This window comes from Urocitellus parryii, chromosome 9 (assembly GCF_045843805.1).
Source record: "Urocitellus parryii isolate mUroPar1 chromosome 9, mUroPar1.hap1, whole genome shotgun sequence".
In the NCBI taxonomy this organism is placed as follows: domain Eukaryota; kingdom Metazoa; phylum Chordata; class Mammalia; order Rodentia; family Sciuridae; genus Urocitellus; species Urocitellus parryii.
Window position 1 is genome coordinate 111,051,513 of NC_135539.1, and position 27,502 is coordinate 111,079,014.

At 42.9% G+C, this 27,502-nt stretch overlaps 1 protein-coding gene across 14 annotated transcripts; it reads right to left on the minus strand.

The window, feature by feature from the left end:
• Window positions 1–500: 500 nt before the first annotated feature.
• Pfkfb2 (6-phosphofructo-2-kinase/fructose-2,6-biphosphatase 2) lies at window positions 501–25,775 on the minus strand. 14 transcript variants are annotated; one of them, XR_003300625.2, is made up of 18 exons: window positions 25,497–25,604; window positions 24,365–24,475; window positions 17,669–17,794; window positions 17,065–17,161; window positions 16,359–16,425; window positions 16,164–16,238; window positions 15,757–15,813; window positions 14,737–14,861; window positions 12,901–13,108; window positions 12,334–12,480; window positions 11,457–11,561; window positions 10,554–10,683; window positions 9,746–9,808; window positions 9,431–9,495; window positions 8,643–8,822; window positions 7,954–8,022; window positions 7,567–7,730; window positions 2,405–2,486 (listed from the first exon to the last, which is right to left on the minus strand). XR_003300625.2 is itself a non-coding variant. In XM_026387386.2 (17 exons), exons 2-17 carry the CDS (start codon window positions 24,453–24,455, stop codon window positions 2,421–2,423), a joined length of 1,671 nt encoding a protein of 556 aa, XP_026243171.2. In that variant the 5' UTR covers window positions 24,456–24,475; window positions 25,660–25,775; the 3' UTR covers window positions 501–2,420. The 14 variants fall into 14 exon arrangements, 13 of the variants coding, with proteins under 13 accessions (XP_026243171.2, XP_026243170.2, XP_026243172.2 ...); XM_026387386.2 differs by lacking the exons at window positions 7,567–7,730; window positions 25,497–25,604 and adding an exon at window positions 25,660–25,775 and having other exon boundaries at window positions 501–2,486; XM_026387385.2 differs by lacking the exon at window positions 7,567–7,730 and having other exon boundaries at window positions 501–2,486.
• Window positions 25,776–27,502: the final 1,727 nt, after the last annotated feature.

Genomic DNA, 27,502 nt, shown 5'->3' on the forward strand with positions numbered 1-27,502 from the left:
ATAATGGTTTTACTCAAGGTTATTCATGAAGGAGAAATAATTCCCAGAGGGAGGGATGAGCTACAGACTTGCTGTTAACTTTTTACTTTTCAATAATAAATTCTAGAAAAAGGGCAGGCACTTTGATCCATGGCCTATCAACCAACAGGCAGTCATGAAATATTTGTTGAATAAATAAATGCCTAGAATACCAACAATGCCTGGCTGTAACAATCCCATTGATATCCCTCTGAAATGCTAGTGGAACTTGATAAAGATAGTAGATACTGATTAAAAACACTACTCTACTTGGAAATATATACACTATAATAATTTGAGAAAATTTTTAAAGAATTTAGTTTCAAATACATTTGAACAATGGTATTAATATTTTATGTATGTATAATATTCCAAATGTTATCTTCTTTTGTGGTGATTTTAAAAATTAATGTATTTTAATTAAAATAACTTTTATTTTGTTTTCTTATTGCAAAAACAATACATATTACTCACATATTTTAGCATGATTTTATTTATCCAGGAGATGAACATTTCTCCAGAGAATTGCATTTCTTGGTTTATAATAAAAATCAATGAGGAAAAAAAGTGCTCAAAAAAAGTTCACTGTGCTTTTACATAGTTACTATCCTTTTACAGATATCCACATTCTGAAAATTTCAGGAACACTATGGACATTAAACTTAAAAGTTCAAACCACCTAGGCCTCTACCAAAAAGCTAACAACACAAATTATATTACATTCTGATTAAATACATGCAAATGCTGATATAAAAATGCTTTGTATGGATAAATAAATAACTAAATAAAACATTAATCATCAGAAAACAGTATATTTAGATGCAGAAAGAAATCTGCATCAGAAGAACAAATCAATACAGTACAGCATGCTACAAGCAGCCAGATGAAAACCATCTGCTACAGAGCAGAGTAAGGAGCCTTCTGAAGGCAGCTTTGTGCATGTAAAATAAGCTCCCAGTTGCCAGATGCTGAGCTGCCTCCAGCCCAGCTCTTCACATAGTCAGTAACAGTCTTCTGCACCATCCACAGTATAAAAGAACCATTTAGAGAAAGCTGAATCTCATTATTTTTCTTGCTACTCAGACTTTTGCCCAGTAAGTGTGCATTTGAGTGAGAAAAAAAAGTAATAATTAAAGCCCAAACTGTACTATTCTTAAAATTTAAAAAAAAATAGATTTTATTTGTAAGATATAATGTCCTGTGAGGATTCCACATTCTTCCTCCATGAGAGCAGCAACATATTAAAGTTGCATTCACAGAGACATATTTGCACATTTGACAATCACTGATCTTGGAATGGTGATCTGGTTTCTCTAGAAGGTAAGCAATTTACTTAACTATTATCTAATAATGGTTTTACTCAAATGCACTGAAGTCTTGGTTCTTCTCCCGTGGTGTGACATGGGAGACCAGTTGATCAAGATAGTGAACTGGATCAGAGACAGACATCAATAGACTGCTTTCTTGAAATGACAGTCACAGCTTTCTTAGAGACCAGGTCACCATGACAGATCCCATCAGAGGATAGGTCTGTCTTTACCTGTTTCAAAGCCAAAAAAAAAAAGAAAAAAAAAAAATTCCCAAGAGCTGTTTTCATTCCTTCATGGGGTTATACATGAAATGGCACTCTCTTTTTCCAGCCCTCATTCCAGTCACCGAGGAGAAGTACCTCAGTTCTCTTCAGCTATGAGAGGCACATGCATCAGGTAGAAAATACAGCTGTACAAAAGAGAACTTAAAGACGAGTAACCTTCGGGGAAGTCTTCTAGTCAGACTCTCCCCTGAAGGGCCTAAAATGAGAAAAACTTTTCTAAATGAAAAGGGTGCTATTGACACCGACTTCTATTACTTCAGAAGAGACATTCTAGGTACTGAATTTCTCAGATACCTTCCATTTACCTGGTGATTTTGCTCACTTCCAATAATATATCAAGAGGTGGCTGTTAGCATATGTATATTGGACTCTAGCCAGCTGGCCTGCGGTGGATGCAAAGATCAGTTCTTATTACACAGAAAAGGCTTCCTGGAGCTCATCCCTCTCACTCAGAAACCACATTTGAAGAAGTACATGTGCACCTTGGGCAACAGACAGCTAGGGTTGCAGTCACAGGTAGGATGCTAAATGCCTAAACAGAATGATATCCACAAACCTGGACCAAACCCAACAAAGAGATGATGAAAACTAATTGGTTCCGGCTGTTAAATGTTTTGAGGCACAGTATAACTGATATTCCCATTAGGCATGGGGAAAGAAATGTGGCGACTTTTGCCAGGACTCATTTTGGTAGCCATGAATTTGCAGTCCCCACTTAACCTCCATTTCTAGCCTCAGGGGAGCTGACGTCCCAAGTTTTTCAGAAGATCCAGTCCCTTGGAGAGGTCTGGCCTCAGCCTCCACACCATCAGGAGTGCAATGTGAAGGACGTCACAGAGGCAGGTTTATGCTCAGTCGGCACAGTATTCACTTCCTAGGAGTCAAAGAGGAAGAGAAGCGAAGCCATTATACCATAACCAATAGATGAATGAAGAAAAACAGAGCAGAATTCAGCCTCAGCCCTTCCGTTGTGTCCCCTACCCTTCAGCCCCCATCCCTCCCCTCCACACACATACATGCAAGGACACACTGGTGTGCTTGCACACACACACCTGCACTCTGAGGGGTCAGACAAACTCTAATGGCATAGGCAAGGGCTTCTTTCCCTGAGAAGCTGACCTTGTAACCATGTTGGGCCAGGTGCTCCTTGCAGACCTGGACCATAAGCTACATACCTAAGATATGAAGCAGAAGTGATCAGGATTCCTGTGGCAAAAAGAGAGTATGCAGCCTACTTCATCCAAAGACCATGCCAAAAAAGTGACCTTGCAGTCAGAGGCTACTTGGCTTCTGAGGAGGGTCCCTACCATTGTAGTTACTCCAGGCCATTCTGAAGTCAGTGATCAGAGCAAATCAACTTTTTCCCCTAAGTTTGGATTCAATGTTTTACCTTGTGAGTTCTTCCCCTTAGAACAATGTTTCTCAAATGTTAAATGTGTCTGGTGATCCTGTAAAAATGAAGGTCTGATTCGGGGGCCTGAGACTCTGCATTTCTAATGAGCTTGTGGCCCTTCTTAGTAATAAGGAATGAGGCATGAGAATAGCAAAAGCAATTTCAGCTCTAGTTCCTGTTTCAGAAGTTGTTAAATAACCATTTTTTACCATTGGCTGTTAATCTCTTTAAAAATAGGTGGGGTATATTTTAAAAGCAACAGACACTAAATTGTAAAAGATCTCACAAGTTTTTTTTTTTTAATAGGTAATATGAGCTACATGTTGTTAGTAGGAGTCACAGCACCATAGGGTTGAGAGTAATTTTCCCTTAATTCTTGCATAGGTACCAACAGGTATACATGACTACCCAAGTTCATGAGCTTCCCATATCTTTCCCATCCTCCCTAAAAGGTAGTGAAAGAGAGTCTTGTCTATAGTCGCACTGAGAACCCACGTTGGTTTGCCCAAGTCTTCTCAGCATGCAATGAAGTTTTAGAGGGTGTGGGTGGGGACATAGCCCAAAACACAAAACAAAAAACCCAGAAGCCTTTTGATAGGTTTAAGTTACTCAACAATTTTATTTACCCATTCCACACACACACACACACACACACACACACACACACACACACAAAAGCACATTTCCAATACAGTTATATACACCTTTAGTGGATCTAAGTAAAAACGTATGTCATCATGTCACCAGATTAAATCAGAATGGTGCTAGAGATTAATGCTCCTATGTTCAACAGAAGCTGTGCCTGGGAAGTCCACAGTAGAACTCTGTTCCTGGGTTTCCAGGCCCAGCCCATTTCCATTCAAACCTATGGGGCTCAGCCCCACTCCTAGTCCCCTCCAAAGAGGGTGGCATTCAGTTCTTTGCTTTTGCCATAGAAAACCATCACTGTATTACAATAAGTTGATTTTGTTACTTCAACAACAATAAAAATGTATACAAGCAATTCAGATACAAAAATAGTAAGTAAATGTTGGCCACAGATATCCAGTGAAAGACTTATGGGAAAGAATACCTTTGCCCATTTAAAATCAGTTTCTGAATGCAAATTTCCTTTGCATTTATTATATTAGGAATAAAAGCCAAATGCATGGCAGATTAAAAACAATAACACTCTTCATTAGAATGCTACATTCCTTAATAGGATAAGCTGAGGACAGAAGATTCAGGAATGGATAGTGAAAGAAAAGTCTTACTCTAAAGCAGGGGACTGGACAAGATGACTTCAAGTAGAAATCACAACTTCAGATTCTGACTAGGCATTCCCTTATCTGAGTTCACAAAACACCATACAACTATCATCTTTATAAACACTGAGAATTTGACCACTATTACATAAGGAATGTCTATGAAAAATTATAGCACACAGATTTCCCCATAAAGAAAATGTACAGTGTTTAGTTCCTTTCTTTGCAGGACATGTGCCATAGATAGACAATTACAATAACTTACCATACTAAAAAACAGTACAATGAGAAAACCGAGAAGACTGTTGGCCTGCAGACCCTATCAGAGCCCACAGTCAGTCAGCACAGATCCCTTTAGAAATAGTCTTAGGGACACCAAGAATCTAAATAAAATTCCTGGACACACTTCTGATGTCTATGTCATCTTTAGGGAAAGGCAAGGATCTACCATGACAATGTGACAATATATTTTTAAAATAAAACATTTTAAAACACACACAAAAAGTCAAAGTACATATAAGAAAAGCTGGGTACGTCTATCAAACCTCTTGACAACAGATACAATGGCTTCTGGGCTTGGCTAGGATACTGGAATGTGCATGAGATTTCATCACCCAGGACGTGTTTCCCTTTGTCCACTGGCCACCCCAAGCATCAATGAGAACTCTAGAACTCAGATCTCCAGCCCCCAGAAAACCCAAAAGATGGATTTATTTGCAAACAAGTATATATCATGTTTCTTCAAATATCAGTGCATCTGAAGATCAAATGTGGATTGCAAGAGGTCTATCAGATCTTCACAAGAAACACTCAACCATTCCATCCAGGAGTACAAATACATCTTATCCTCTACTCCAATTTCTTGGGAAACAAAATCAAAACCCAGATACAATGACATAGGGCAATTCCCCAGCACAATGCATATAAAAGATTTTTAAAAGATTTAAAATCTTAAGATTAAAAAGACTTTTAAAAGGTTTTCTTACTTGAAAAAGATTTTTCTATTCTACTTTCCAATTCGATGTAAAACCAGCCCATTACCAAAACAAAAAGGACACTATTGATAATAAATAAGAACTAAATTCCAATTTGGAAATTAGGAAGTAGGAACAGAAGAGAAGTGGGTTCTCTGAATCTGCAACAAAATCCTTTCAAAAATCTGTTAACAGACATCCTCATTCAGCTTGGAACTAACAAAAACAAAATATGGTTTTCATTTCCCATTTTATACCAGTAGATCAAAGTCTCACCTATTTCCCCCATGGCAACAATTAAAACCTCAGCAAAGGGTTCCCTGGAGTCCATCCTTTCTTTGTAGAACTTGTGATATAGACATAAGCAGAGTAACAGGTATCTACTACCAATATACATTTCAAGTAACAAGGGGAAGAAGAATAGGGAAAAAAAAGATGGGAAGTAGGACTTCCCTAAAATCCTGAAGAGCTCTATTCAATTCTATATTCTCTTGACTTCTTTTGTGAACATCTCTGAAGGGATCAAAAGTCAAAGGATGTTGAAACTGGTGCTGTTTTCAAATTCTAACTTCCCCTGTCCTATGTGAGGATAAGGTCACCTCCATTACTCCTCTGGGAATAGCAAACTAACACAGGGGAAGATTAGAAGTATTATCAGCAGAATGAGTGCCAAAACGAACATCCAGTGACCTGTCTCTAATGACAGTGTTTATAACAGACTAACACAATGCTAGTCAGTCAGAGAAGGTCCCTGTACCTAAGAGGAGGTGCCATCTAAATCCCACATCTTTGGATCAAAGTTCTCCCTCTTCTCATTTATTATCTCTAAATTACTATTACCTTGCAGCAGGAGAATACATCGAATAACCATTTGGGCTAGAGTTGCCATCATCTCAACCAAATTAGAAAAGGCAACCCTGTGAAAGAGCCACACATACCTCCCAGGCTCTCCTACTCACACTGGGGAGATGGGGTCTTTCTATCCCCTAACACTTTTGGTCTCACAGCCATTGGAAAAGGGAACAGTCACAAGCAATCTGTAGTCCACGGCAACATCAGCACTTCCAGACTCAGTGTGTGGCTCTTTTGTGAATGTTCATTTGCTGTAAATTACATGCCCTGTCTCTTAAAGTAACCTTCTTGAGGACAAGGACCTTTCTTTTTCTATTTCTGTTCTTTCTTCCCCCATCCAGCTCCAAGCCCCACAAAGACATTACTACAGACCTTGTGCAACAGCTTGACAGGAAGAGCAGGTAATTTTATGTCTTAGACACAATTTTGAGAAGACGCTAGGCCAGCAGCCTTTGGAAAGCAGCTGTGGTATTCTACTTGGAATGTAAAAGTGAAGGGCTCAAGGTGGAGGCAACCTTCCTCATCTTACAGACTGTACCTCAGGAACTCTCTCCAGGGTGCTTGGAAACCCAGCTTTTATTCAAGGTCATTTAGAGGTTTGTTCCACGTCACTGCACAATGTGAAGGGTGAAAGGTGAAACTAGAACCTACAGTAAGTCTCTAAAGCACAGCAGCCTGACTGAGAGGCCTGCTTCGCTTACTACGGTGATCGGCTCCAATATTGAACTCCAAAGAACTGTCCTTTTAGAATTAAGAGGAATTCAGAATGCCAAGGTTGATCCTTTGTCCAAGAAACTACTATCTGGTATGTTTCCACTTAGCTCCATAAGGTGGAACACCCTGGGTATGAATCAGAATCATCAGGGAAGCTATTTAAACACACATGTGTCCAGACTTCAACTCCGGTTTCTGAGTCAGCATTCAGCCTGACTCAGATGGACCCAGGGCTGTGTAAGTTTCCAAAGCTGTAAAGGAGATCCCAAGGAAGGTTCTTGGGTGAGAGCCATGATGAAAGGTTTTCTATTACAAAACAAAAACCCTTGGGAAATAGTTAACTTGTTCCCACAAGCTAAGTCTAAAATGTAAACGGATAGGCAGGAGATCACCTATCTTAAAAAATCCCAAGAGAACTCTAGATTTGTCTCTCAGAAAAATGTGCGTATATACATTCATCTATTTTGTATACAAAATTGAGATAGAAGGAAAACCATTATATGCTATCAAGGGGCTAAGAGTCCCTTCTTTAAACAATTACTTTTAAACCCTACAAAGAAAATGAGATGACAGAAATGAATAGATAAATTAGAATAGTCAGGAAAGAGCTAGACTGCATGAAATTCTCAAAATGTCAAATTAATTTCTCCTTATGAACAAAAGAGTGCCCCAAGAAGAGAGATTAAGTTCATCATCAAGTTTTTCCACACTTGGAAAAAAAAATTTCTCCTGCTAAAATAATAATAATAATAACTTTAGGGGTATGCTGGAAATTACTGGAAAATAATAAGCAGCTTTGGTGAACTGGAGTGAGCTCTTCTCTGCCTTTTGTTTTGAGTGATTCAGACATCAGTGGTGACTCCAGAATCTAACTCCATCCTTCTAAAAAGCCCCAGAGGTCACTGGCTGTGGCAGGAAAGTTGCTGTGATTGGCAAAGAACCTGAAAGCCACAGGAAAAAAGATCTGGCTGAACTGAGAGGCCCACAAGGGTTACAGACCACCCTATCCTCCTGAACCCCACTCCACAGCCAGCAAAGGACTACCCCTGGCTCTTCTAGGTTAAAAATACAAACCAAGATGTGTCCCACATCCCCAGGGCCAGGTTCCCCCAGGGCATCAAAAACATAGGATTGTTTCTCGTGAAAAGAGATAAGAACTCTCACCCTATGTCCACTTGCAAGCTCCAGAGCATTCTGTGGGTGTTCTGTAACCTGGGCTGGCCCTTTCAGGACCTGGCTGGAGAGGAAGGAGAAGGAAAAGGAGAGACTCCTCCAGTCCAGATCCACTTAGACCCACCAGAAAACACCACTGGGGCCTGGACTTCTCCCACACCAACTGCCCCTTCCCTCTTTGACAGACACTACAATGTCATGCATTATACTAGACAATCCAGAGGGGAGATGAAAACGAGTTAAGTGAGGACTGTGAGTTAAATTCACATTAAAGAGACAAGGTGAAGGGAAACTGGGCTTTCCTGGTTCCCTTCACTCACCACCATCCCCACTTCACCAACACTAGGACATGAGTGAGGTTAGACACCGGAGAACAAAGAACCAAGTTATGAGGCATGCTTAGCCCCCAGGGAGAATGTGTCCTTTTTCTCCTTCTCCAGACCTCCCCATCCTAAAAGACCCAACTTGCCATCCTGCCCCTGGGTGAGGAGCTGTTTCCAACTGGAGAACGACTAGAGTTGGCCTGTACATGTGTGACCTCATATTCTGGGTTAAGAATAATGGTGAGGTGTTGAGGGAAGGGGTGGCGGTGGAAGTTAAATGACTCCTTGGAGATTAGTGACAAGGGCAGGAGGCCGGGGCTAAAGGGAAACACACGGTTACACCACCGGAATGCTGACTTGGGTCTTCGGCTGGTCGGCCCCTTCTTGCATGTCCAAGGCACGGAGAGGGCTGAGGGGCTTGAGGGGCCGGCTCCCAACACTGTAATTTCTTGGACGCCTTATTGTATTCGAACTGGACAGAGGCGTAAAGCTGTTCCTTCTCATCCTTACAGGGGTTTGGTTCTTGGGGAGGTTGTTCTGATTGGAAATGGAGGGACACCACACAAATGAAAGCCACGCCAGAAGCTCACTCACAAAGGTTAAATAACGCTCGAAACCACAGCAGCTTCCTTCCTCCTGTTCCTCTGGCCTCACACAGGACACGCCTGGTCTCCTGGCCCCAGGGGAATCAAAGGGTCACAGCGGGGGAAAGCTCCCTGATCATCAGATCCCAGATCAGAAAGGGGTCCACCAAAAAAAGGGGTTTACTTAAGGCCACACAAATCACAGAGGCAGAGCAGGAACCCACCTCAACCTGCTGACCCCACCTTCCAGCTCCTCTGAACCCTGCTCTTTAAAGGGAGCCTTCCTGGGGCAGGGAGTCTGGATTTCACTTCAGCCAAGCACTTCCCATATTTAACTGAATTTCTAGGAGCCAACTTTCAAGGTTAAGATTCATGAAAGAGGTACCGATTTAAAAATTAACAGTTCCCATATGGTTGCCTTTTAGAAGCAGACTATGGAGGCCATGAATTCTGGATCAGCTTTTCTTTTGAACATAAAAGAAACCCCAATCTCTTTATGTCAAAGGTTCAAGGACTCAGGGAGGTGGGAACTGGCAGGTTTGTCCACGGGAAAATACTTACAGCCGGTTTTTCACGGTGAGTGTTCACAGCCTCCACTCCGAGTGTAATCGTTTCCACTTTGCACCCTGAGAAACAAGGGAAAGAAAGGCCCTCAGGAGAAAGCTCAAAGGAGAATTCCTCAGTTTCCACACAGGAAAACAAACTCTCCAACACACACACTTATACATACATCCCCTTAAAAATGCAAAATGCTAATGCAATGTCCCTGACATGTGGACGTGATGCATTCAAATTTCTGGACAATCTTCAGAGAAAACCCAAACATCTGACCTTCTTCAATCCCCACCTCTTGCCAGTCCCTGAGCTCATAGTTACCATAGGCCACAGGAGTGAGTTTGAGGATGATATGGAGAGGACACCTCAAGTATGGTAGCTCATCTGAAAGCAGAAAGATTGGATGAGGGAAGTGTCTTAGATCATGGAGTAATTGTGACTTTTTTCTGAACTCTTCAGTCTTCAACCCTGACCACCACCTAGAGTTGTTCAGCTCGTTCCCTAAGCCCCACACAATGATCAGGACTAAGAAGCCACCTAGTTCTTCTGAGTGGTAAGGAAGGAAATAAGACCATTTCAGCTTCTTCCATGCAGGCAAAACAGGAGTATGTGCCATGCCAAAAGCTCTATGGGAAGGAAGACTATGGTCCATTTGGATACCCAAAGGCCAATCTGCAGACTTCTGGTGGCTCAAAGAGATTGAGAAGGGAAGGATCAGAAAAGGAAACAGCACTTCCTTACTATTCTTACCTGGAAAGAGCTGCCCACCCCCAACCCAAAGGATGAAGATACTTCTAAGATACCACCTTCCTAGTAGCCAGAGTGACAAGCTGGGACTATTCAGTCACTTTCCTGATGCTGCCAGGAGTGTTAGCAGGACACTGGCCCCTTAGCAGTTAGAATCAAGCAGCACCAGCAGCAGCCACCCTCCACCGGGGCTTTTGTAATAGTGGAGTGAATTCAACTAGCAGTTGACCCAGTGGCTGCTAGGAGCCCCAAACCACTGCCTGAAAAATGTACTCTAGTTTGAGTGGAAGAGGGGGAGGCCCAGTTGCCAGGAATCCTGGTGCCACTATGAGCCAGGCTCTCTCCCCATAGATGTGTCCCCAGACTTTCCCTCAAATAGCACCTGCGCCCTTATCCAAGAAGTAGGCCAGGAGGCATCGCATGACAGCCTGGTGGGAGATGACAAGGACATTGCCCTGACGTTCCAGCTCCATGATGACAGGCTCCAGCCGCTGTACCAGGTCCTGGTATGACTGTGGGGGCAAGTGGAGCAGGCTGGTAAGAGGCCAGGTGCAAGCTGGCAGCCAGGCCAGCGGCTGAATCCCGGAGTCAAGAGGCCACTTCTTGCCCAGGCTGGCTCTCTTCCTGGAGGCTCAGTGAAAAGCCACTGCCCACCCCCACCCCTGCCTGAATCTTAAGCTTACTTCTTGGATCTTTAAATAGCAATATTAAGACCAAGAAAATCACAGGTTACAAAAAGTTTGAATTCAACTTGCATGTGTGTGTTTTGTTGTTGTAGTTCCCATGACTAATAGGCAGAGTGTAAGGCAATGAGAGTCTTCTAGAAGTTTCCTGGACCTCTGCCATTCTGGTTTATTTATTTTCGCCTTGAATGTTCTAGAGTATGAAGCCACTTAGAAAAAGAAACAGTCTAAAACACTAAAGATGACAGAGAAGTAATGCATGCCCCATATATTTACTTGGTGACTAGACCCACTTGGGTAGTGGTGAGATTGAGGGAGCTGAATAGGGGAAAAAAAAAGGAGTAAAAAAGATCAGACTGATTCCATAGTATTCTTGACTCAGGGGACATCTTGTGACTCTTTTCTCTAGAGATCTTAACAAATTAATGAGACATTGGACTGCCTGAGCTGAATTAAACACAGGATGGCTCAAAGGTTAGAAGGTAAATGATGGCTAGGCTACCTTTGTACATCCCCTACGATCACATCAATCCATCCTCCAAATTAAAGCTATTCCCCCACCGGCAAAGGGCTGGGTCGTTACTCCACAGGAGAAGTCTCACCTCCCCACCAGGATAGCGATACAGATACTTGTCTTGATCTCGAAGAGCAAACTCCTCTGGGTACTGCTTCTCGATCTCTTCGTATGTCATCTCCTCACACACGCCCTGCAAGAAGCCACACTGGCTGAGGAGGTGGACTGGCCCACACTGTCCTATCCCACAGAAAGAAGACGCCACTGAAGAACACCGATTGCTTACTATGTGTCAGGCCCTATGCTGGGTCCTTTCATGGACTGCAGCTGACTGTAACCAGGGTGTCACGGGCACCATGGGTGGGAGCCACAGCAGAGAGAAAGCTGTCACTTTCTCCTACTTCTGTGGGGAATGTAAAGGTCAAGAAGAGTCAACAGGTTAAAAGGAATAGGAGGCAGGGAAGGAGGGACACTGATAAGACTGAAGAACTTGAAGGAGGAATAAATTAGTAGAGAGGAGGGAAGGAAAAATTAATGTTTACTTCTGTGTTCAGGGTTAGGAAAAGCCAAGAAAAATTTGGGGAAGGACTTTACCAGAATAGCTGATCAAATGTTCAAAGCAGAAATTAAAAAAAAAAAAAAAAAAAAACCAACTGGTTTATTAGCTACTTCTTCTTCCCAGGAGGAAATCATACAAAAGAACAAAACAAGTCCTCATTAGCCCCAGTCTCCCCAGGTACCAGAATGGCTGGGTCAAACATTGGTTTGGGTCCCATCGCTGGCACTGATCTTTAAGTAGGCAGGAAGCCCTGATGGGTGTTCCACATTTCCTCCCCCAATCCCCCCCCCAAATGGCTACAGATTCAGCTTCCTCAAAGTTTTTACTTGGTGCTTCTAGTTTCTAGACAAAACTGCCCAAATCATGACTCCTGAGAATTTCCACCTGAATGAGAGACTCCACTCACAGCATCAATCTCATTCAGAATCTTCCACTGCTCATAGGTCACTCCAAGAGACTCAGCAGTCTGGATAGTCCTCTTCAACTGGCTTGTCCACACTTTAAGGTCTTTTATTTCCTGCTCCTCTAGAAACTTCTTTAGAGCCTGGGAAAACTGGGGGTTAAAAATAAAAATAAGAAAACATACACATACTCAATATACTCACCCGCATACACACACACATTCATACAAAGCACACACGCACTGCTAACTCAGCCTGTAAAGGGGCAATTTGTTGAACCATGATCAAAATATAAACCCAAGAGGAAATGAACCTGAACTGGAGCACCCTGTACTGTGCTAAGTATACAAGTCATGCCCAATAAATATTCAATGACTGAATGATCACAGTGGAGATAGTTCCAAATTAACCATACTTTAACATGAAGCTGGAGCCATGAGCAAGAAAACATCTTGAGCATTTGCCTGACCATCTGCCCAAATGAGATTTAATACAGGGATAAAATAGATGACCTCCACCATGCCCTTCTAATTCTAAGCCTAGGAAATCTAGCTAGCTAGCTAATGACTCACCTGCTTTCCCCGCACAGAGAGGCCAGAGTCACCCCCAATCCTTCCTAAGAGATTGTACTCGCTCTCTCCGTGCCGGCAAAGGTAAATGGTGCGAGGCTGGACATGAATATTCATGAGGTAGTAGACAATCTTGCTCTGGATGTAGTCCTGGACTTTGTTGACTAAAAAACGCTGGCCCACATTTATCACTTTGATGAAAGAAAGATCCCTAGGACAGGGAAGGAAAACAAAACTTCTAGGGTAAAACAATCTGAGAATAAGTAAGGTGGGGGAGGGGAACTGGGTAGGGTGGTACACCTGAACTGTGCCATACAATGGGTAAGGCAAACAGAACTCAGGCTCCCCATAAGGCACTAGACCAGGTGATCTAAAGAGTTTGTTAAGCCTCAAAGTCGGTGAGAAGCACAGTCCCCCTCTGGGGTGGTAAGAATATGGTGCCACCAAAAATGAGAGGAGGGGAGGAGAGCAAAATAATAGGCAGAGAAACCTACCCACGCCTTCCATCTACCTAATCAAGCCTCTCTCAAAGCCACTGCTAAAAATGGCCTGCTTGGTGGCCATCACAAGATTTTTCTCAATATAAAAGTAATAGGGCTTATTTTAAAAATTAAGAAAAAATAGAGTGATGTGGGGCATGGCAGTGCTTATCTATAATCCCAGGGACTCAGGAGGCTGAGGCAAGAGGATCCCAAGTTCATGGTCAGCCTCAGCAACTTAGTGAAACCCCAAGCAACTAAATAAGACTCTGTCTCAAAATAAAAAAATAGAAAGGACTGAGGATGTATCTCAGTGGTAGAGTGTCCCTGGGTTCAATTCCTAGTGCCAAAAATGATAGAAATCACCCAATGTCCTACAACCAGAGATAAAAATCTATAAATATGTACACTTGTTCAAAACATTAAACAGACCACTGCAGCAATTTGATGGTGTCCCAGGCACACTGGTCTCACCATTTGCTTGGCTGCAAGGCTGTATCCTTATTTGAATAGAGCCGTCAACTGCCCTGAATGCACACTCTTTCACAAGGAACATTCCCCCAGGTTTCCATGTGTACACTATTTTTCTTCAACATGAACTTGACATTTTGCTATGGCTCCCATACCTTACATTTGGTGAATTCATCTATATTCTTTATCACCTCACCAACAGACATTGCTATAGTAATGATGGTTAATATCAATCAGATATTTCTAAGTCAGGAATGTTCTGAGGGCTTTACATGCATTTTATATGTGCAAAATATAATATGTACAATATTATATATGTGTTACATTACATGTGATATAAGCATATGTATTAACATACATATTACATATTTCATATTATATAATTCATATAATAAACATTTAAAATTGATAAAAAATGATGACACATGTCCCAGGATGTCCTGTAACACCCCAGTTCAGAACTACTGATACGGAGTTGTTCTTGAGTGGGTTTGTTTCTCAGGGGACATTTCACAATGTCTTTATACATTTTTGGTTGTCACAGCTCGAAGATGTTACTGGCATCTAGTCAGCAGAGGCCCAGGATGTAGCTAAATATCTTACAATGGATAGGACAGACCCCACAACAAAAAATTATCCCATTCACAATGTCAGTAATGCTGAGATGCAAAAAATTTTGCTCTAGAGAATAGAGAGGAAAAATTGATGATAAAAAAAATGTCAGTGTTTAAAATGCAACTCACATAAAAGCCACAATCCATACCTTGTTTCTTAGGAATAATATAACGTTTACAAGTCTAGGAGGAAGTTAGGGGGCAGAGGGAGAAAGGCTCTTTTCCTAATGAGACCCCTTCTTCAGGGCCTTCTAACCATGGCCTTAAAACCTCACTTGTCATAGTTGTCTGGGTCAAGGGGTTGGTAGGTGACTTTGTAGCACTCAATCCTCTTCAGGAAGTCCTCCATCACATTCTCCCTGTTCCTTTCAGGGTAGTCAGGGCTGGACACCTTTACCTCCTGAAATCAAAGGAATAGTAAGGGTCTTGTCAGAGGTCTGCCCTTAACAGCCCTCCTACAAATAGCCACTGTTAAGAAAAGAAAAAGAGGTCCATAAAAGTAGCCTTTCACTGGAGTGGTGGCACTCTCCATTCATTGAGCATTCCCTCCCTAGTCCTGTGACCCTGGCAACCAAGAAGGGAAAGACAACCTGGGAGTCATGTGCCTGCCCTTGGCTGAAGGACAGAGGCAGTCACGCAGCTGACACTGCTCCTGGGCCCAATCCCTTTATGTACTTTCCTGGGAAAACGGAATGGACTCCAATTTTCTCCCACTGCCACTCAGAAGAGGCCCAGTGTGGCCCAGTGCCTGACTTGGGACCCAGTGCCTCTCCCTCAGATGACCCCAGTTCTGACATTGCTGGGAGAGCATGTCAGATGATGACTTGGCACAGCACGACACAACCCATTGGATAAGGACTGTCTTGTGCTGTGACCCCACAGGGCACAGGGCACGAGGAGCTAGGTGTATAGAATGCTGACCAGAATGTTAGATAATTTCAGGGCAGATGACATTCCTGTAAGGTAGCCCTAACAGATAATGAAAAGGCTGATCTAGGATAATATCTAGGTCTCAGAACCCAGATAATAACAGAACACAAGCCAGGACTCGCACGGTCTAAGACTAGGTCTCTTTTCAGCAGCTAATTCTTATTTTATTCCGCAAAGCCTATTTTTTCTCCCTAAGGAACAATATGGAAATACAAAATGGCACTTCTCTCTGACAGAGAAAAGAGATCATTCTGTGACATTTAACACTTCTATTTCTCTCTATCACTACCCTTCCTCATACACACACACATATATACACAGGCCACAAAGGTGAGAAAGAGGTGAAACATAGGGGTGTCACCCACCAGGATATTGGCAGCGATGACATCAGGATCATCACAAACAGATTCCACAAAGAATACCTGGCCAAGGAGAGAAGGCAGTTATAAACAAGCCAAAAATACCAAGCTGTTAATTAAGAGCACATGCTCCTACCCCACCCAGCCACCACATCTCCCAGGATTTTCTTCATGAAAATCCTTCAAGGCCTCCTCATTTTAAAATAGCTCTTACCACATCCCCTGGGACTCAAACATACAGGCTAAAGGTCTGAGAAAGGACCTGAAAAAAAACACTCAAGGATCGGGGGTATACTCAAGAGAAGAGAATCAGATACCCAATCCCATCCTCACCAGAGTCAAACAGATCCATACCCCATCCTAACACCCCGCCTCTACTCATCCCTTTAATCTACCATGGAGTCAGATCCTACCTTGAAGGAATTCTCCTCGGCAAAGTTCAAAATCATTTTTCTCCTCTCCCGGGTAGTATTGGTGGCATCAAATACCTGGGCAGAAAACACATGAGGTAAATGAATGGAGACAGAGAAATGGAGCCCCACACCAAGGCAGACCCAAGGTGGGACTGAGAGCTCAGCTGCCGACAGGGTGGAAACCAGAGAGCTCACCGCAATCTGCCCGTTCTCCTCAGTCAGATAGGTCTTAACGTCTTCCAGGGCCACCATGGCACAATGTCTGCCATGAAAGCAAAGAAAATCAGCAAGAAGAGCTAGGCTCAAACACAGTGGAGGACACAAACAGTGGGATTGCTGTAGGAATCTCATCCCCTCTCACTTAGTTTCCCTCTGGTCAAATTATTTCCTTAATTTGATCTTTTTTCCCCCACTTATGTTGTTTTTTTTTCTTTTTGGTGGGGGGTATTGGGAATTAAACCAAGGGGTGCTTTACCACTGGGCTAAGTTCCCAGCCCTTTTTAAAATGTTGAGCCAGGGTCTTGCTAAGTTGCTTAGGGCCCTGGGCTTTCCTAAATTGCTGAAGCTGGCTTTCAATTTGCCATCCTCCTGCCTGGGTCTCGAGTCCCAGGTATGACAGGCATGTGACACCATGCCTGGCTCCTTTAAAATATTTATATCATCTTATACCTTCCTTTGTGCCCCAACACATGTATCTTCTCTTGCTAGGCACAGCCTACAACCATCTCCCTGAAACCTGTTTTTCTACCCAACAAGCCCAAGGTGATCTGCCTATCAGATAACTTCCACTTAAAATACCCACAAGATACTTATTGAGAAGAAACAAGCCCCATTACATTCAGTCTCATGATGGCCCAGAAAGAGTTGACCTGGGAGTAGTTCTTAAAAAAAAAAGACTCACTTGCGGATCTTCATGGCCTCTTTGTTGTCATGCCGAAAGAAGTCGTAGGACTTATAGGACTTGACGGCTTGACGTCGATAAACCCCAAGATTGAACACTGCAGAAGACACCCAAATCCTTCAGCAGCAAATCAGTATCATCGCCCCACCAAAGAGGACATTGGCCTAATGTCAGAGTAGCCAAGGAGTTGAAAATAAAAAGTACCATGGTATGTTGGAGACAATATGATATTAAGAGTCAAAACAGTTGGGTTCAGGTCCTGATTTAGGAGATCTTGGGACAAGTCTTAAGCTGTCTGAATTTCAGCTTTCTGTGTTTCTCTGTCTATTTCACAAAGACACTTCTAGGGTTAGATAACATAATGCATGTGCAAGGATTTCACAAAAGAAAAGTCCTATTCTCACTGAATTCTTAATAAACCAATTTATCCAGTCCAGGAGGAGACAAGTCCAGGGAAAAAGAGAATCCAATAAATGAGAAAGCAACCACTATTTCTACCAGAAGCACCCCAAAACGTTAATGCCTTAAGAGAGCCTAAGTCTCCCAGAGGTGAGTGGGGCCCAGGAACTAATCATTCACTTCCCAAGGAATGACTTGCACCTACCTTTGGTAGGCACCCCAATCCAGTTGAGGTAGCGTGTGAGCTTCTTAGACACATAGGTTTTACCCCGGGCTGGCAAACCAATCATGACAATAAGAGTCGGGGAGTTGGTCATGTAGGAGGCCCATGCTAGAAGGAAATGAGAAAAATAGAACTAAATGAGTATAGGCCCATAAGGTTTATGCACTGGTCTAGAAAATTCAGTCAAACTCTTTGTTTGTTTGTTTGTTTGGGTAATGGGGATTGAACCCGGGAGTGTTTTTTATCACAGAGCTATATCCCCAGTTCTTTTTTATTTTGATCAACTCTTGAGTTGATCAGAGTCTCACTAAATTGCTGAGGCTGGCCTCAAACTTGTGACCCTTCTGCCTCAATCTCCAGAGTAGGTGGGATTACAGGTATGTGCCACCATGCCCAGCTCATAATCTTATTTAATCATCCTAAACTTGTGGGGCAAAGGTCCAGGAGGAGTGGGAAGGCAAAGTAAGAATATATTGAGCAGATCCTCCTGAAATAAAGTTAAAGGGTCACACAGATTTCCAGAAAGTACCCAAACCAAGGAATGTCTTTCCCATATTCCTAAGGTTTTCATGGAAATATCCGAAGTGGAGAGTAACCACAGCACCCTTCTTAACATGAGACTGCCGAGCAACATAAAAATGATAGGGCTGTGATTTTACCAATGCCCAACTAGCAGGCTTTTAGAACAGAGTTTCTATCTTGAGGATCCCATCCATTCCCTCAAAGCCACAGGCAAAACATTAGCCTGCCAACTGCTCACCTGCCTTTTTTGTCCTCCTTAAACTGAAATTTCTAAGTGAGATTTGGTAGGAAAAGCCTACTTGATATAAGTGTGAAGAGACCTCTGGAAGCTTCATGGTAGAGCCAATTCACTGGGCATCTGGGTCAGCCTGACTCAGATGCAAGACAATTGAAAAGCAGGAACAATCCTTTCTTAGTAAATTAACTTATTTCATGAATGAACTTATGTTCATTTACAGAGAAAAGTCTCACTATATAGGTGGGGCATTTTAAATGCTCAGAGGTCAGGTGACTTGCCTAAGGACACACACATAATGAGTCAAGGGTAGAGCTGGCACAGGAATCCAGATCCTGTGCTCCCTCTTCAGCTTTTCTCCATAAAAAGAGGCCCCTCCTTAGCTTGCTCACAGGTCATACTCTTCCCAGCCCATCCTGCCACAGAGGAGAGCTGGGAGGAACCTGTACTGCTGCAGCCCCTTTCCTGGGGCCAAGACCCAATCTGAGGTCTTGGGGAGGGGGAGGCCTCAAGCTCTTCCAGCTCAGATGGGAAAAGACTCTGAACCAACCGTGGAAGGAAATGGAAATTTCTGCCTCCCAGCATGACTTTCCAGAAGGGTCCCTACAAGTTGTGGCTGCTTCTTTACAAGAACAAGATGATCCTGTCACGCTAAGAAACTATTCAGTAAAATAGGGGCATTTGCTTAGGAAATGCATCTTTCACCTTTGGAGAAAGAACTGGTAAAAGATTTCAACTGAGAAGTAAGTAGAAGGACCCAGGAAAAGAAATGACCATGGAAACAAGAGTGTTTAGCAAGAAATACTAGGCAGCCAAAGAGGCCCGGGGGTGGGGGGTGGGTACGCCCAGACTCTGCACCCACAGGTTGGGTTTTTAGCCCTTTCTCTTCTGGGCGAGTCGAAATTCCTGACTCTAGGCAGGAGTATCCCTTCACGTAGGTAATGGAGCAGCTAAGGTGATTTTCATCTCTGTCCAAACAGGGAGCCCAAAGGTAAGCAAACAGCTGACCCCTAACAAGCATATGTACTCTGCCTGGCATTAGCTACCTCAGGTTCAAGTAGTCAAATCCCCTGGGTCTTCACTTTCTCCAGCTGAGTGCACACTCTTCTCAATCCTCCCTGACTTGGTTCATTAGCTGCATTTCCAGAATTGCTTCGTCCACACCTTCCAGCCCATTAGGCTCTTCCCCCAAAGGTCCTGTTAGCCTCCCCAAAGCTTAAAATGGTCTGATACTTACCAGGGACTCAGAAGGCAACCAGGGAGCCAGCTGCTCATTGTTTAGCAGGCTGGACAGAAAATACTAAGAACAAAAGAACACAGTCCCCCAGGGACTCTACACCCTGCCCTCAGCACCTCCCCTTCTGCCTTGGCTCAGAACACACTCATACATCTACTATAGCCTGGATTTCTCCCTTCCAGACTAAAATATAAAACCACACTTCCTAGCTCAGACTGCCACATTGGCAGAAGGAGGAACATTCTGTTCTGTATGTTAAAAAAACAAAATCACCCCCCACAACTTTAAATTTGAATGGAAGTTACTTCACATTGCAGGGACACTGTAATGCCATCTCTTGACAGACAGTGGAAACCTGTCTCATTCCTGAAATTCTCATCTGTCTCCATTATACAGTTGAACTTGGTTTTTTAATTGTAAACTCATTTTCTCTTCCTAAGCATGCTTAGAAAAGATGAAGGTTATCTTGATGACTTCCCTCATATACAAAGAAAAACTCAAGCCCAGAGAAGTTGAAGCACAGCCCACAGTTCCACAATACAGAGTCAAGGTCAAGGCTCTTGACCAGACTCAAGGTCTCACAACTTCCCATTTAGTCCCAGCTCCTGGGCCTCCGGTCAGGACTTAACCCAGCACAGTAACCATAACTATTCTCTCCATCCTAACCTAGAAGAATGATCTGGAGAGCAAGGGGTCCTATCCTTTCCATGGTCAAGGTCTTCTTCCAGCATTCACTCTAAATGGGTCCATAAAGCTTGCTTCATTAGTAATATCTAATTTTTATTCATCAGAAGTAAAAAACAAAACAAAACTGATTATCTCCTGTTATTTTACTGATGGGCAAAAAAAGCCAAGTTATATGCAGCCAAATAATAAGGAAACTGATGTTTTAGTCAACCAGTGCAGCTATAGATGATCGTGTCCAACTTCTATTAAGTATCTTGAAATAGTGGAAGCAGCTTACAAAACTGAATTTCCTTAGAGAGCAAATTAGTAACACTTATCAATAATAGCTACAATGTGTCTGCCATTTCTCCTATTATTTCAGTAGGAAAAGTTTCTGACACAAATGCACAAAGGTATAAGGATGCTCACTGCAGCATTCTTTGTGATAGTAGAAAAGTTGAAGATAATTTACATATCCCTACAATGGAGAACGAGGCGAATCTGGACTTAACAACATGGAAAAGATTCTGCAATATAGTAATTTTTATTTATTAAAAGGAAATGGCAGCAGAACAGAATATATACAGTATGAACCTATTTTAATAGGATGTGCCAGAATAAGATGTCTACAAGAACAGCAGGGATGAGAGCGATTCTAAAAGACTTTTACTTTTCACTTTCTTTCTGTGTTGTCTGAATTATTCATGAACATGGATTGCTTTTTTACTTAGGGAAAGGTTCATGTATGAATTTGTCTGCTCCAGATCTACTCAAGATATCAAAAACCTAAAAGAATCAACAACAACAAATGTAGATTCCCCTATTCCTGTTTTCAGAAAACCCTGAAAGCAGAAATTGTGGGGAGGGGTACAGGAAAGCAGCCATTAAACATTTTAAAAGGATCTCAACCAGCAGTCCCTTTGAATCGCCATTCCTGGAGCAGCCGAAGTCCCAATAATGCTCCTTTGGAGGTTCTGGCTCCCTGAAGTCATTCTTCAGCCCCAATTTCAGTCCTCAAGACCAGTCACTTCCCAAACTCAAGTTCAGCCAGCACAAGTGTAATTAACAGCAAGGGGACAACAGTGGAGATAGTGATAAAGCAAATGCTGGTACGAATGCTAAGCAGCCAGGGAACCTGAAGCAAGGTACGTTCTGCTTCTGAATTTACCAACATGGAAAGATGTCCATAATATAGTAAGTTTGTTAAAAATGATGTGGTGGCAGAACAGAATACTTATGATATAAACTTACTTTCATTAATAGAATACACCAGAATAAGATGTCTAAAAGAATCAAACTTACATATGTCTCTGTAAATAGCAAAGGAAAAGGAAAAAAAAAATTAATGCATAGTCTCATAATGGTGTATTCTACTCTCTTGATTGTGAGTGCCACAGTCTCACAGTCCAACTGGGAGGTAAAGAACATGGTATACAACATGAATGACCATGGTTTTAGGACAACCCAGAGACCTCTACTTGGGGAGAAAAAGCAGTTTGGAGAGGAAAATAGAGCTTGAAAAGAGAAATTAAGAACCCAGAGCAGAAATGAGAACCTAGAAAACATAAAAGAAACCTGGGATTACTGCTTCCTTAATTAAAAGCCCTTAAAGCAGAAAAATTGCAGGAGAGGTAGGAAGGCAGGTAGGAGAGCCTGCTCTTGTGCAGAATCAGGCAGAGCCAGGAATGACACTGGGTGTCCTAAGTAGTCAGAAATACCCATGGTTTCCGGGCACAGTGGTGCATGCCTGTAATCCCAGCAGCTCAGGAGGCTGAGGCAGGAGGATGGAGAGTTCAGGCCAGCCTCAACAATTTAGGAAGGCCTTAAGCAACTCAGTGAGACTTCGTCTCTAAATAAAATACAAAAAAAGAGCTGAGGATGATAAGGGGTAGGGATATAGCTCAGTGCTCCTGAGTTCAATCCCTGGTACTGGAAAAAAAAAGAAAGAAAGAAAAAAGAAAAGAAAGAAAGAAATACCCACAGTTATCAGCTCTGAATTCAGCTCTCTACTCCCATCCAAGCTCTCTACTGAGGAGTGAACCCAGAGGTGCTTTACCACTGAGCTACATCCCTAGCCCTTTTTATTTTGACCAGGGTCTCACTAAATTGCTAAGGCTGGGATTATAGGCATGCAAAACCACAACTGGTTTCCACTCTCCTTTGAATCAAGCATCGCAGTAACACGAGTGTACTCCCCTTTAAGAAGTACAACCTAAACCAGGCATGGTGGTGCATTGCCTGTAATCACAGCTGCTTGGGAAGCTGAGGCAGGAAGATTGCAAGTTCAAAACTAGCTTCAGCAACTTAGCAAGGCCCTAAGCAACCTTGCAAGACTCTGTCTCTAATAAAATACAAAAAGAGGGTGGCGATGTGGCTCAGTGGTTAAGTGCCCCTGGGTTCCCCTGGTACAAGAAAAAGAAAAAGTGCATCCTAGACCACCAAATCTGAGTTACAATATTGTCAAACAAGATAAGAAAGCATTCTTTGCTGAAAAAAATAATTCTTCACAGGGCTGTTTTTAAGTGGTGAGCCCCCAGCTCACCATTTGAATATAATTTTATTTATACACAATGTTTCAAAAGAATAAATCCAGGGGGTGGGCTGTAGCTCACTGGAAAAATGCTTGCCTAGCACCTGTGAGGCACTGGGTTCCATGCTTAGCACCACACAAATGAAATTAAGGCATTCTGTCCATGCATAACTACAAATCTTTTTAAAAAGAGTAAGTCCAAGAGGATGATAGTTACCTGTGAAAAAATAATACATTAGCTATGTCCAAAATTCTTCTATATTTGTGCTTTCCTAAATTTGCTCATTTAATCCTCACATCACTCTTTGGGAGGATATTATTGATATTCCCATTTTGAAAAGGAGTAAACTGAGGCATGGAAAGAGAAAGCAACTTATTCAAGGACACACAGCTAAGAAAGAATAAAACCAGGATTCAAACTCAGGCAGTATGACATTGACACTAGAGGTTACACTTAAGAACCATGCTATATTAGTTATCTCTCCTGGGGCATTTTGCCCTTGGCACATGGCTTCCTGCCCTGGCAGAGAAAGGAGACCCTAATCACAGAGGTGTGCCAACCTCAGTATCACATCCAAACCAGCTGCTTCTGTCCAGCAGGCCTCATGGGTGACTGGGGAAGAGGTAGTATCATTTTAATCATGAAACTGACAAGAGCTTGACATCAAAGTCAAGGCTCTAGGGAAAGCTTTGAACAAGAGACAATTTCCTGGTCTCCTGCTGGTCGGCTGTTTGCACCTGCTGACATATATAACTACTGAAGTGAGAAAAACTGACTGATAGGGTTCCAAAGGAAAGGTGCAATCAGGAAGCACAGAACAGAGTTAGCATTCCTTGAGGTTTCCAGAAACATCTTGGGACTTAAAGTTCCATACTTCTGAGCAACTATGCAGTCTATAAAATGCTAAGGAATATAGATGACAAGGGACAGGAAGTGATGCTTCATCCCCTTGCAGCCCCTCCTGCTATCTCTATCTAAAAGACTGACATGGAAATGTTCCTGAGTAATAGTTTGCAAAGTACAATAGCTAAACCTGGAAGAAGGTAAAGTGCCCAATACACCATGAGAAATCACTTGTCAGGGCTCATTTCCCTGAGGCCTAAAGGAGTGACATAAAGTAACACTGGCTCCTACCTGCAGTTTCTATAGTGAGCAGCACCCACTTGGAACTTAGCCCAACAGATGAAAGATGGTAGCAGCCCCAAGTAATTCCTACAACTTACCACTCTTATTCACTGTTTGGACAATGCTTGCTCCAACTTCCAGCATTAAGCAAGTGTACAGATGTTCGAAAAGAAAGAAGAAACCACTGGGCCACACCAGCAATCTAGCTGGAAGGACAGAATCTACTTGTTTCAGTCAGGAAATTGCCCTCTGAAAATTTTGTTTTAAATTTCCAGCATCAAAGAATTATTCCTCACTCCCACTAAGTAGTAGAGTCTAATATTACAACTATATTCCCAAGAACTGTATTTTTTAGAACTCACAACATTTCTTATCTGTCATTCGAAGATTAGCAGTCTTGGGTTCATATCTGTTCTTGTTCTGTACTGGGGAAGATGTAGAATTCTCAGACATGGTAGCTCTTCAGGAGGCACCTGGAAGGGAGAAAAAGAATGCAAAGGAAGGGAAGGAAGAACATGTCCCTCAAAACACTCAGTGCAGAGGATCAGTGTGGAATAAGTAAAAGAACACTAGGCCAAGAACCAAGTCTATTCCTGTTTCTCCCAGTTAACAGTTACCTGTCACAAATATCTTCCATCCTCTGTTTCCTGTTCTATAAGAGAGTTAAACTGGAACTTTGTATTTATTTGCTGAGTGAGGAGCTTACATTTACATACCTTATTTCCTAAATGCTTCCCAAAAACCCTCTAATAAGGCAGATTTTATTACCACTATTGCTTCTTTCCATTTTACAGATTGAAAAATTGAGGTAAAATCAAATTAAGTGGCTTGTGCAAGTTTCCTCCTGCCTCAGATTCTAGTTTTAACACTAGGGAGAAAAGTAGTGGGAATTGGGAGTAGGTGGGAATGAGAATAGATCAAACTCATTATCAAGAAAGTAATTCCACTCCAAAGGTAAGACTCTGACTTGGGGGGGGTGAAGGGAAGGGATGAGCATGAGGGAAAATCTCAAACACGTTTCCTGAAGGAAAACATGTAACTGGACCCTGAGACAGCCATAACATATCCCAAGTTCTCCTCTGGTGTTCTCAAGCCTTGCTCCGTACTGTCTCCCTATTTATCTCCTGGGACTCAATGTAAAGATGAAACCTGACGTGCAAAGGTAGTAAATGACTTCCCCAAGGTTACCTGCAAAATAAAATTTAAATCCTGATATGAACTAGGGTGGGAGAGCCCAAACCCAGAAACCAAGGGGGCTCGTGATACATGGCGTCCTATGCCCTTGCGCTATTCCTTCAATGAAGGTAAAAATCCTCAACCCAATAGCAGCTGGGGCCGCTCGGGATCCTTACAGATCTGCACTCCAGACTGTGCCCTGAGGCCGGCACTTCCCGAAAGGGCGAGGCATCTCTACCCAGCACCGCATCCCGGCGCACTCAGAACCCTCATCCCGCCCGCTTAGACACTTGCAGGTGTTGCGTAGCTGTCGCTCACCCTACGATCTCTTCTAAGATCCCCTCCCGGCTGCGACACTGGCGCTTCCCTAGTAACGTTGCAGACACGAGCTGACAAGACTGTGGCTAGGGGCCCGGCACCCCAGTCTCCGACAAATCACGTGGCTCAGCCTGGCTCCGCCCACTCGCGCGTCAACGCTCACCTGGAGAGAATCATCAACCAATCGAGAACTTGCAGGACCTAGTGGGCGGGGCTCCAGGCGGAATCGCGGTCCCTGGCTCCAGAAGGAAGATGGATCTGTGAAGGAGAAAGACCGCAGCTCCCAAGTCTCCCAGCGCTGCGGAGGTTGGTTGCCTTCGTTGCTTGGTAACTAATAAGGCTGGGGGCGGGGCTAATTAAAAGACTTTTTTTTTCATATTATCGCGAGAGCAGAATACTAAGGAGACGTCTTGAGAGGGTGTGACTTTATGGTGGAAACGTTGAGAATATTAACGCTTTCATTCCTGAGTCCTAGACCTCGTTAAGATCCATGAATTGGGACGTAGCTTTAAAAGGTGCTTCGCTAGCTGCCACAGGTACTTGAGCTGATTATTCGTAGTGTTTGTATAACCTTCCCACCCATAGGTCAGACACTGAAATCTAAGTCAACTGCGCTCTTAATCAATAACTCACCCTTCTTTTCTCCCCACCCTATATCATCTGCGATGGTAAGTAATCTTGAAGAACAAAGGGGAAAACTGCACTAGCAAAAAAACTGGAGAGGGAGGCTGGGGATATAGCTCAGAGGTAGAGCGCTTGCCTAGCATGCTCAAAGCCCTGGGTGCCATCCCCAGAACTGCAGAAAAAGGAAACTGAGTCGTGAAAGATATGAAAAGACGCAAAGATTTCATGAAATTTATTCACAGATGGAAGCTTGTAATGGAGTGTGCACATTCCAAGTGAACTACACTTTTCATAGTTTCCCCAGCGGGCCTTTTGATGTTTGATTCTATCTATAAATCCCCTCTAAAAAGGGTGGGACTTTTGCTGTGGATCCAGGATGGAAAAAGAACAATGATTTCTTGAAAAATGGATACATTCAGGAACTTATTTATTTCTCCTTTGCAGAGAATTTTTCATCATTCAAAACAGTTCAAATATGTAGTTACAGACTCTTTGAGGTGTTCTACAACTCTCAGCGTGTTATTGTTGCCCTACAAACTGTCTTTATCCATCCAGAGAGTAGTTATTGAACACTTTATATTTTCAAGGCACAGTCTTAGGTTCCAGGCACACAAGGTTGAAAATGGCCATATAACTAGCATTAACCACGTTGCTATGAAATTCAGCGGTTATGTTCTTATGCCTTCTCTTCTCTCTGGACTACAGTAAGTACTTATACTGAAGGCAGGAATGAAGTCTTCATATTTGTACACCCAGGAATTGAACTGGAATTCGGATGACAAGCCTTAGTCTTCTGCATTCCTCCTTATACTGCCACTACCTGAATGAGGCAATCGCCCTAGGCTCAGATGCTGACCTCATACTGCGCTTTCTGAGGTGGCAAATAGACGTTTTCAAGTTTCAGTCCCACGGAGGTGGAAAGGCCACTGGTCCAGCCCCCTTAACCCCAATGAGTCAATGTTTGGTGCAGCCACGAGTCTAGTCACGAGTCTCATTGTTTTTGGCAGAGCCTTTGACTCACTGACCAATCTTGGCATTCATTTGCGTTCTTATCATTCTGATTCTCCTGGTGTAGTTTGAGAGTCCCGATTTAATAATTTCCGACCTGGGTGCAAGGTTACATTCCACTCTACTGGATTCAGGAACTCCTTCCCCCGCCCTCTTCGCTTGAGCATATATGCTACCGACGCGGGCGGCAACTCACTCTCTGTACAGGTAGCAAGAACAGCTGTACTTTAAGAATACCGACAAATTTATCCTTCGGCTCTTGAGGGTGGGCGGAGAAATTAGTTATCGCTTTAAGAGAGTTAGCTCCTTAATAGGAGTACTAAGGCAGAGGCCGAACCAAAGTGTCGCGAGAACTGTAACACCGGCAACATCTC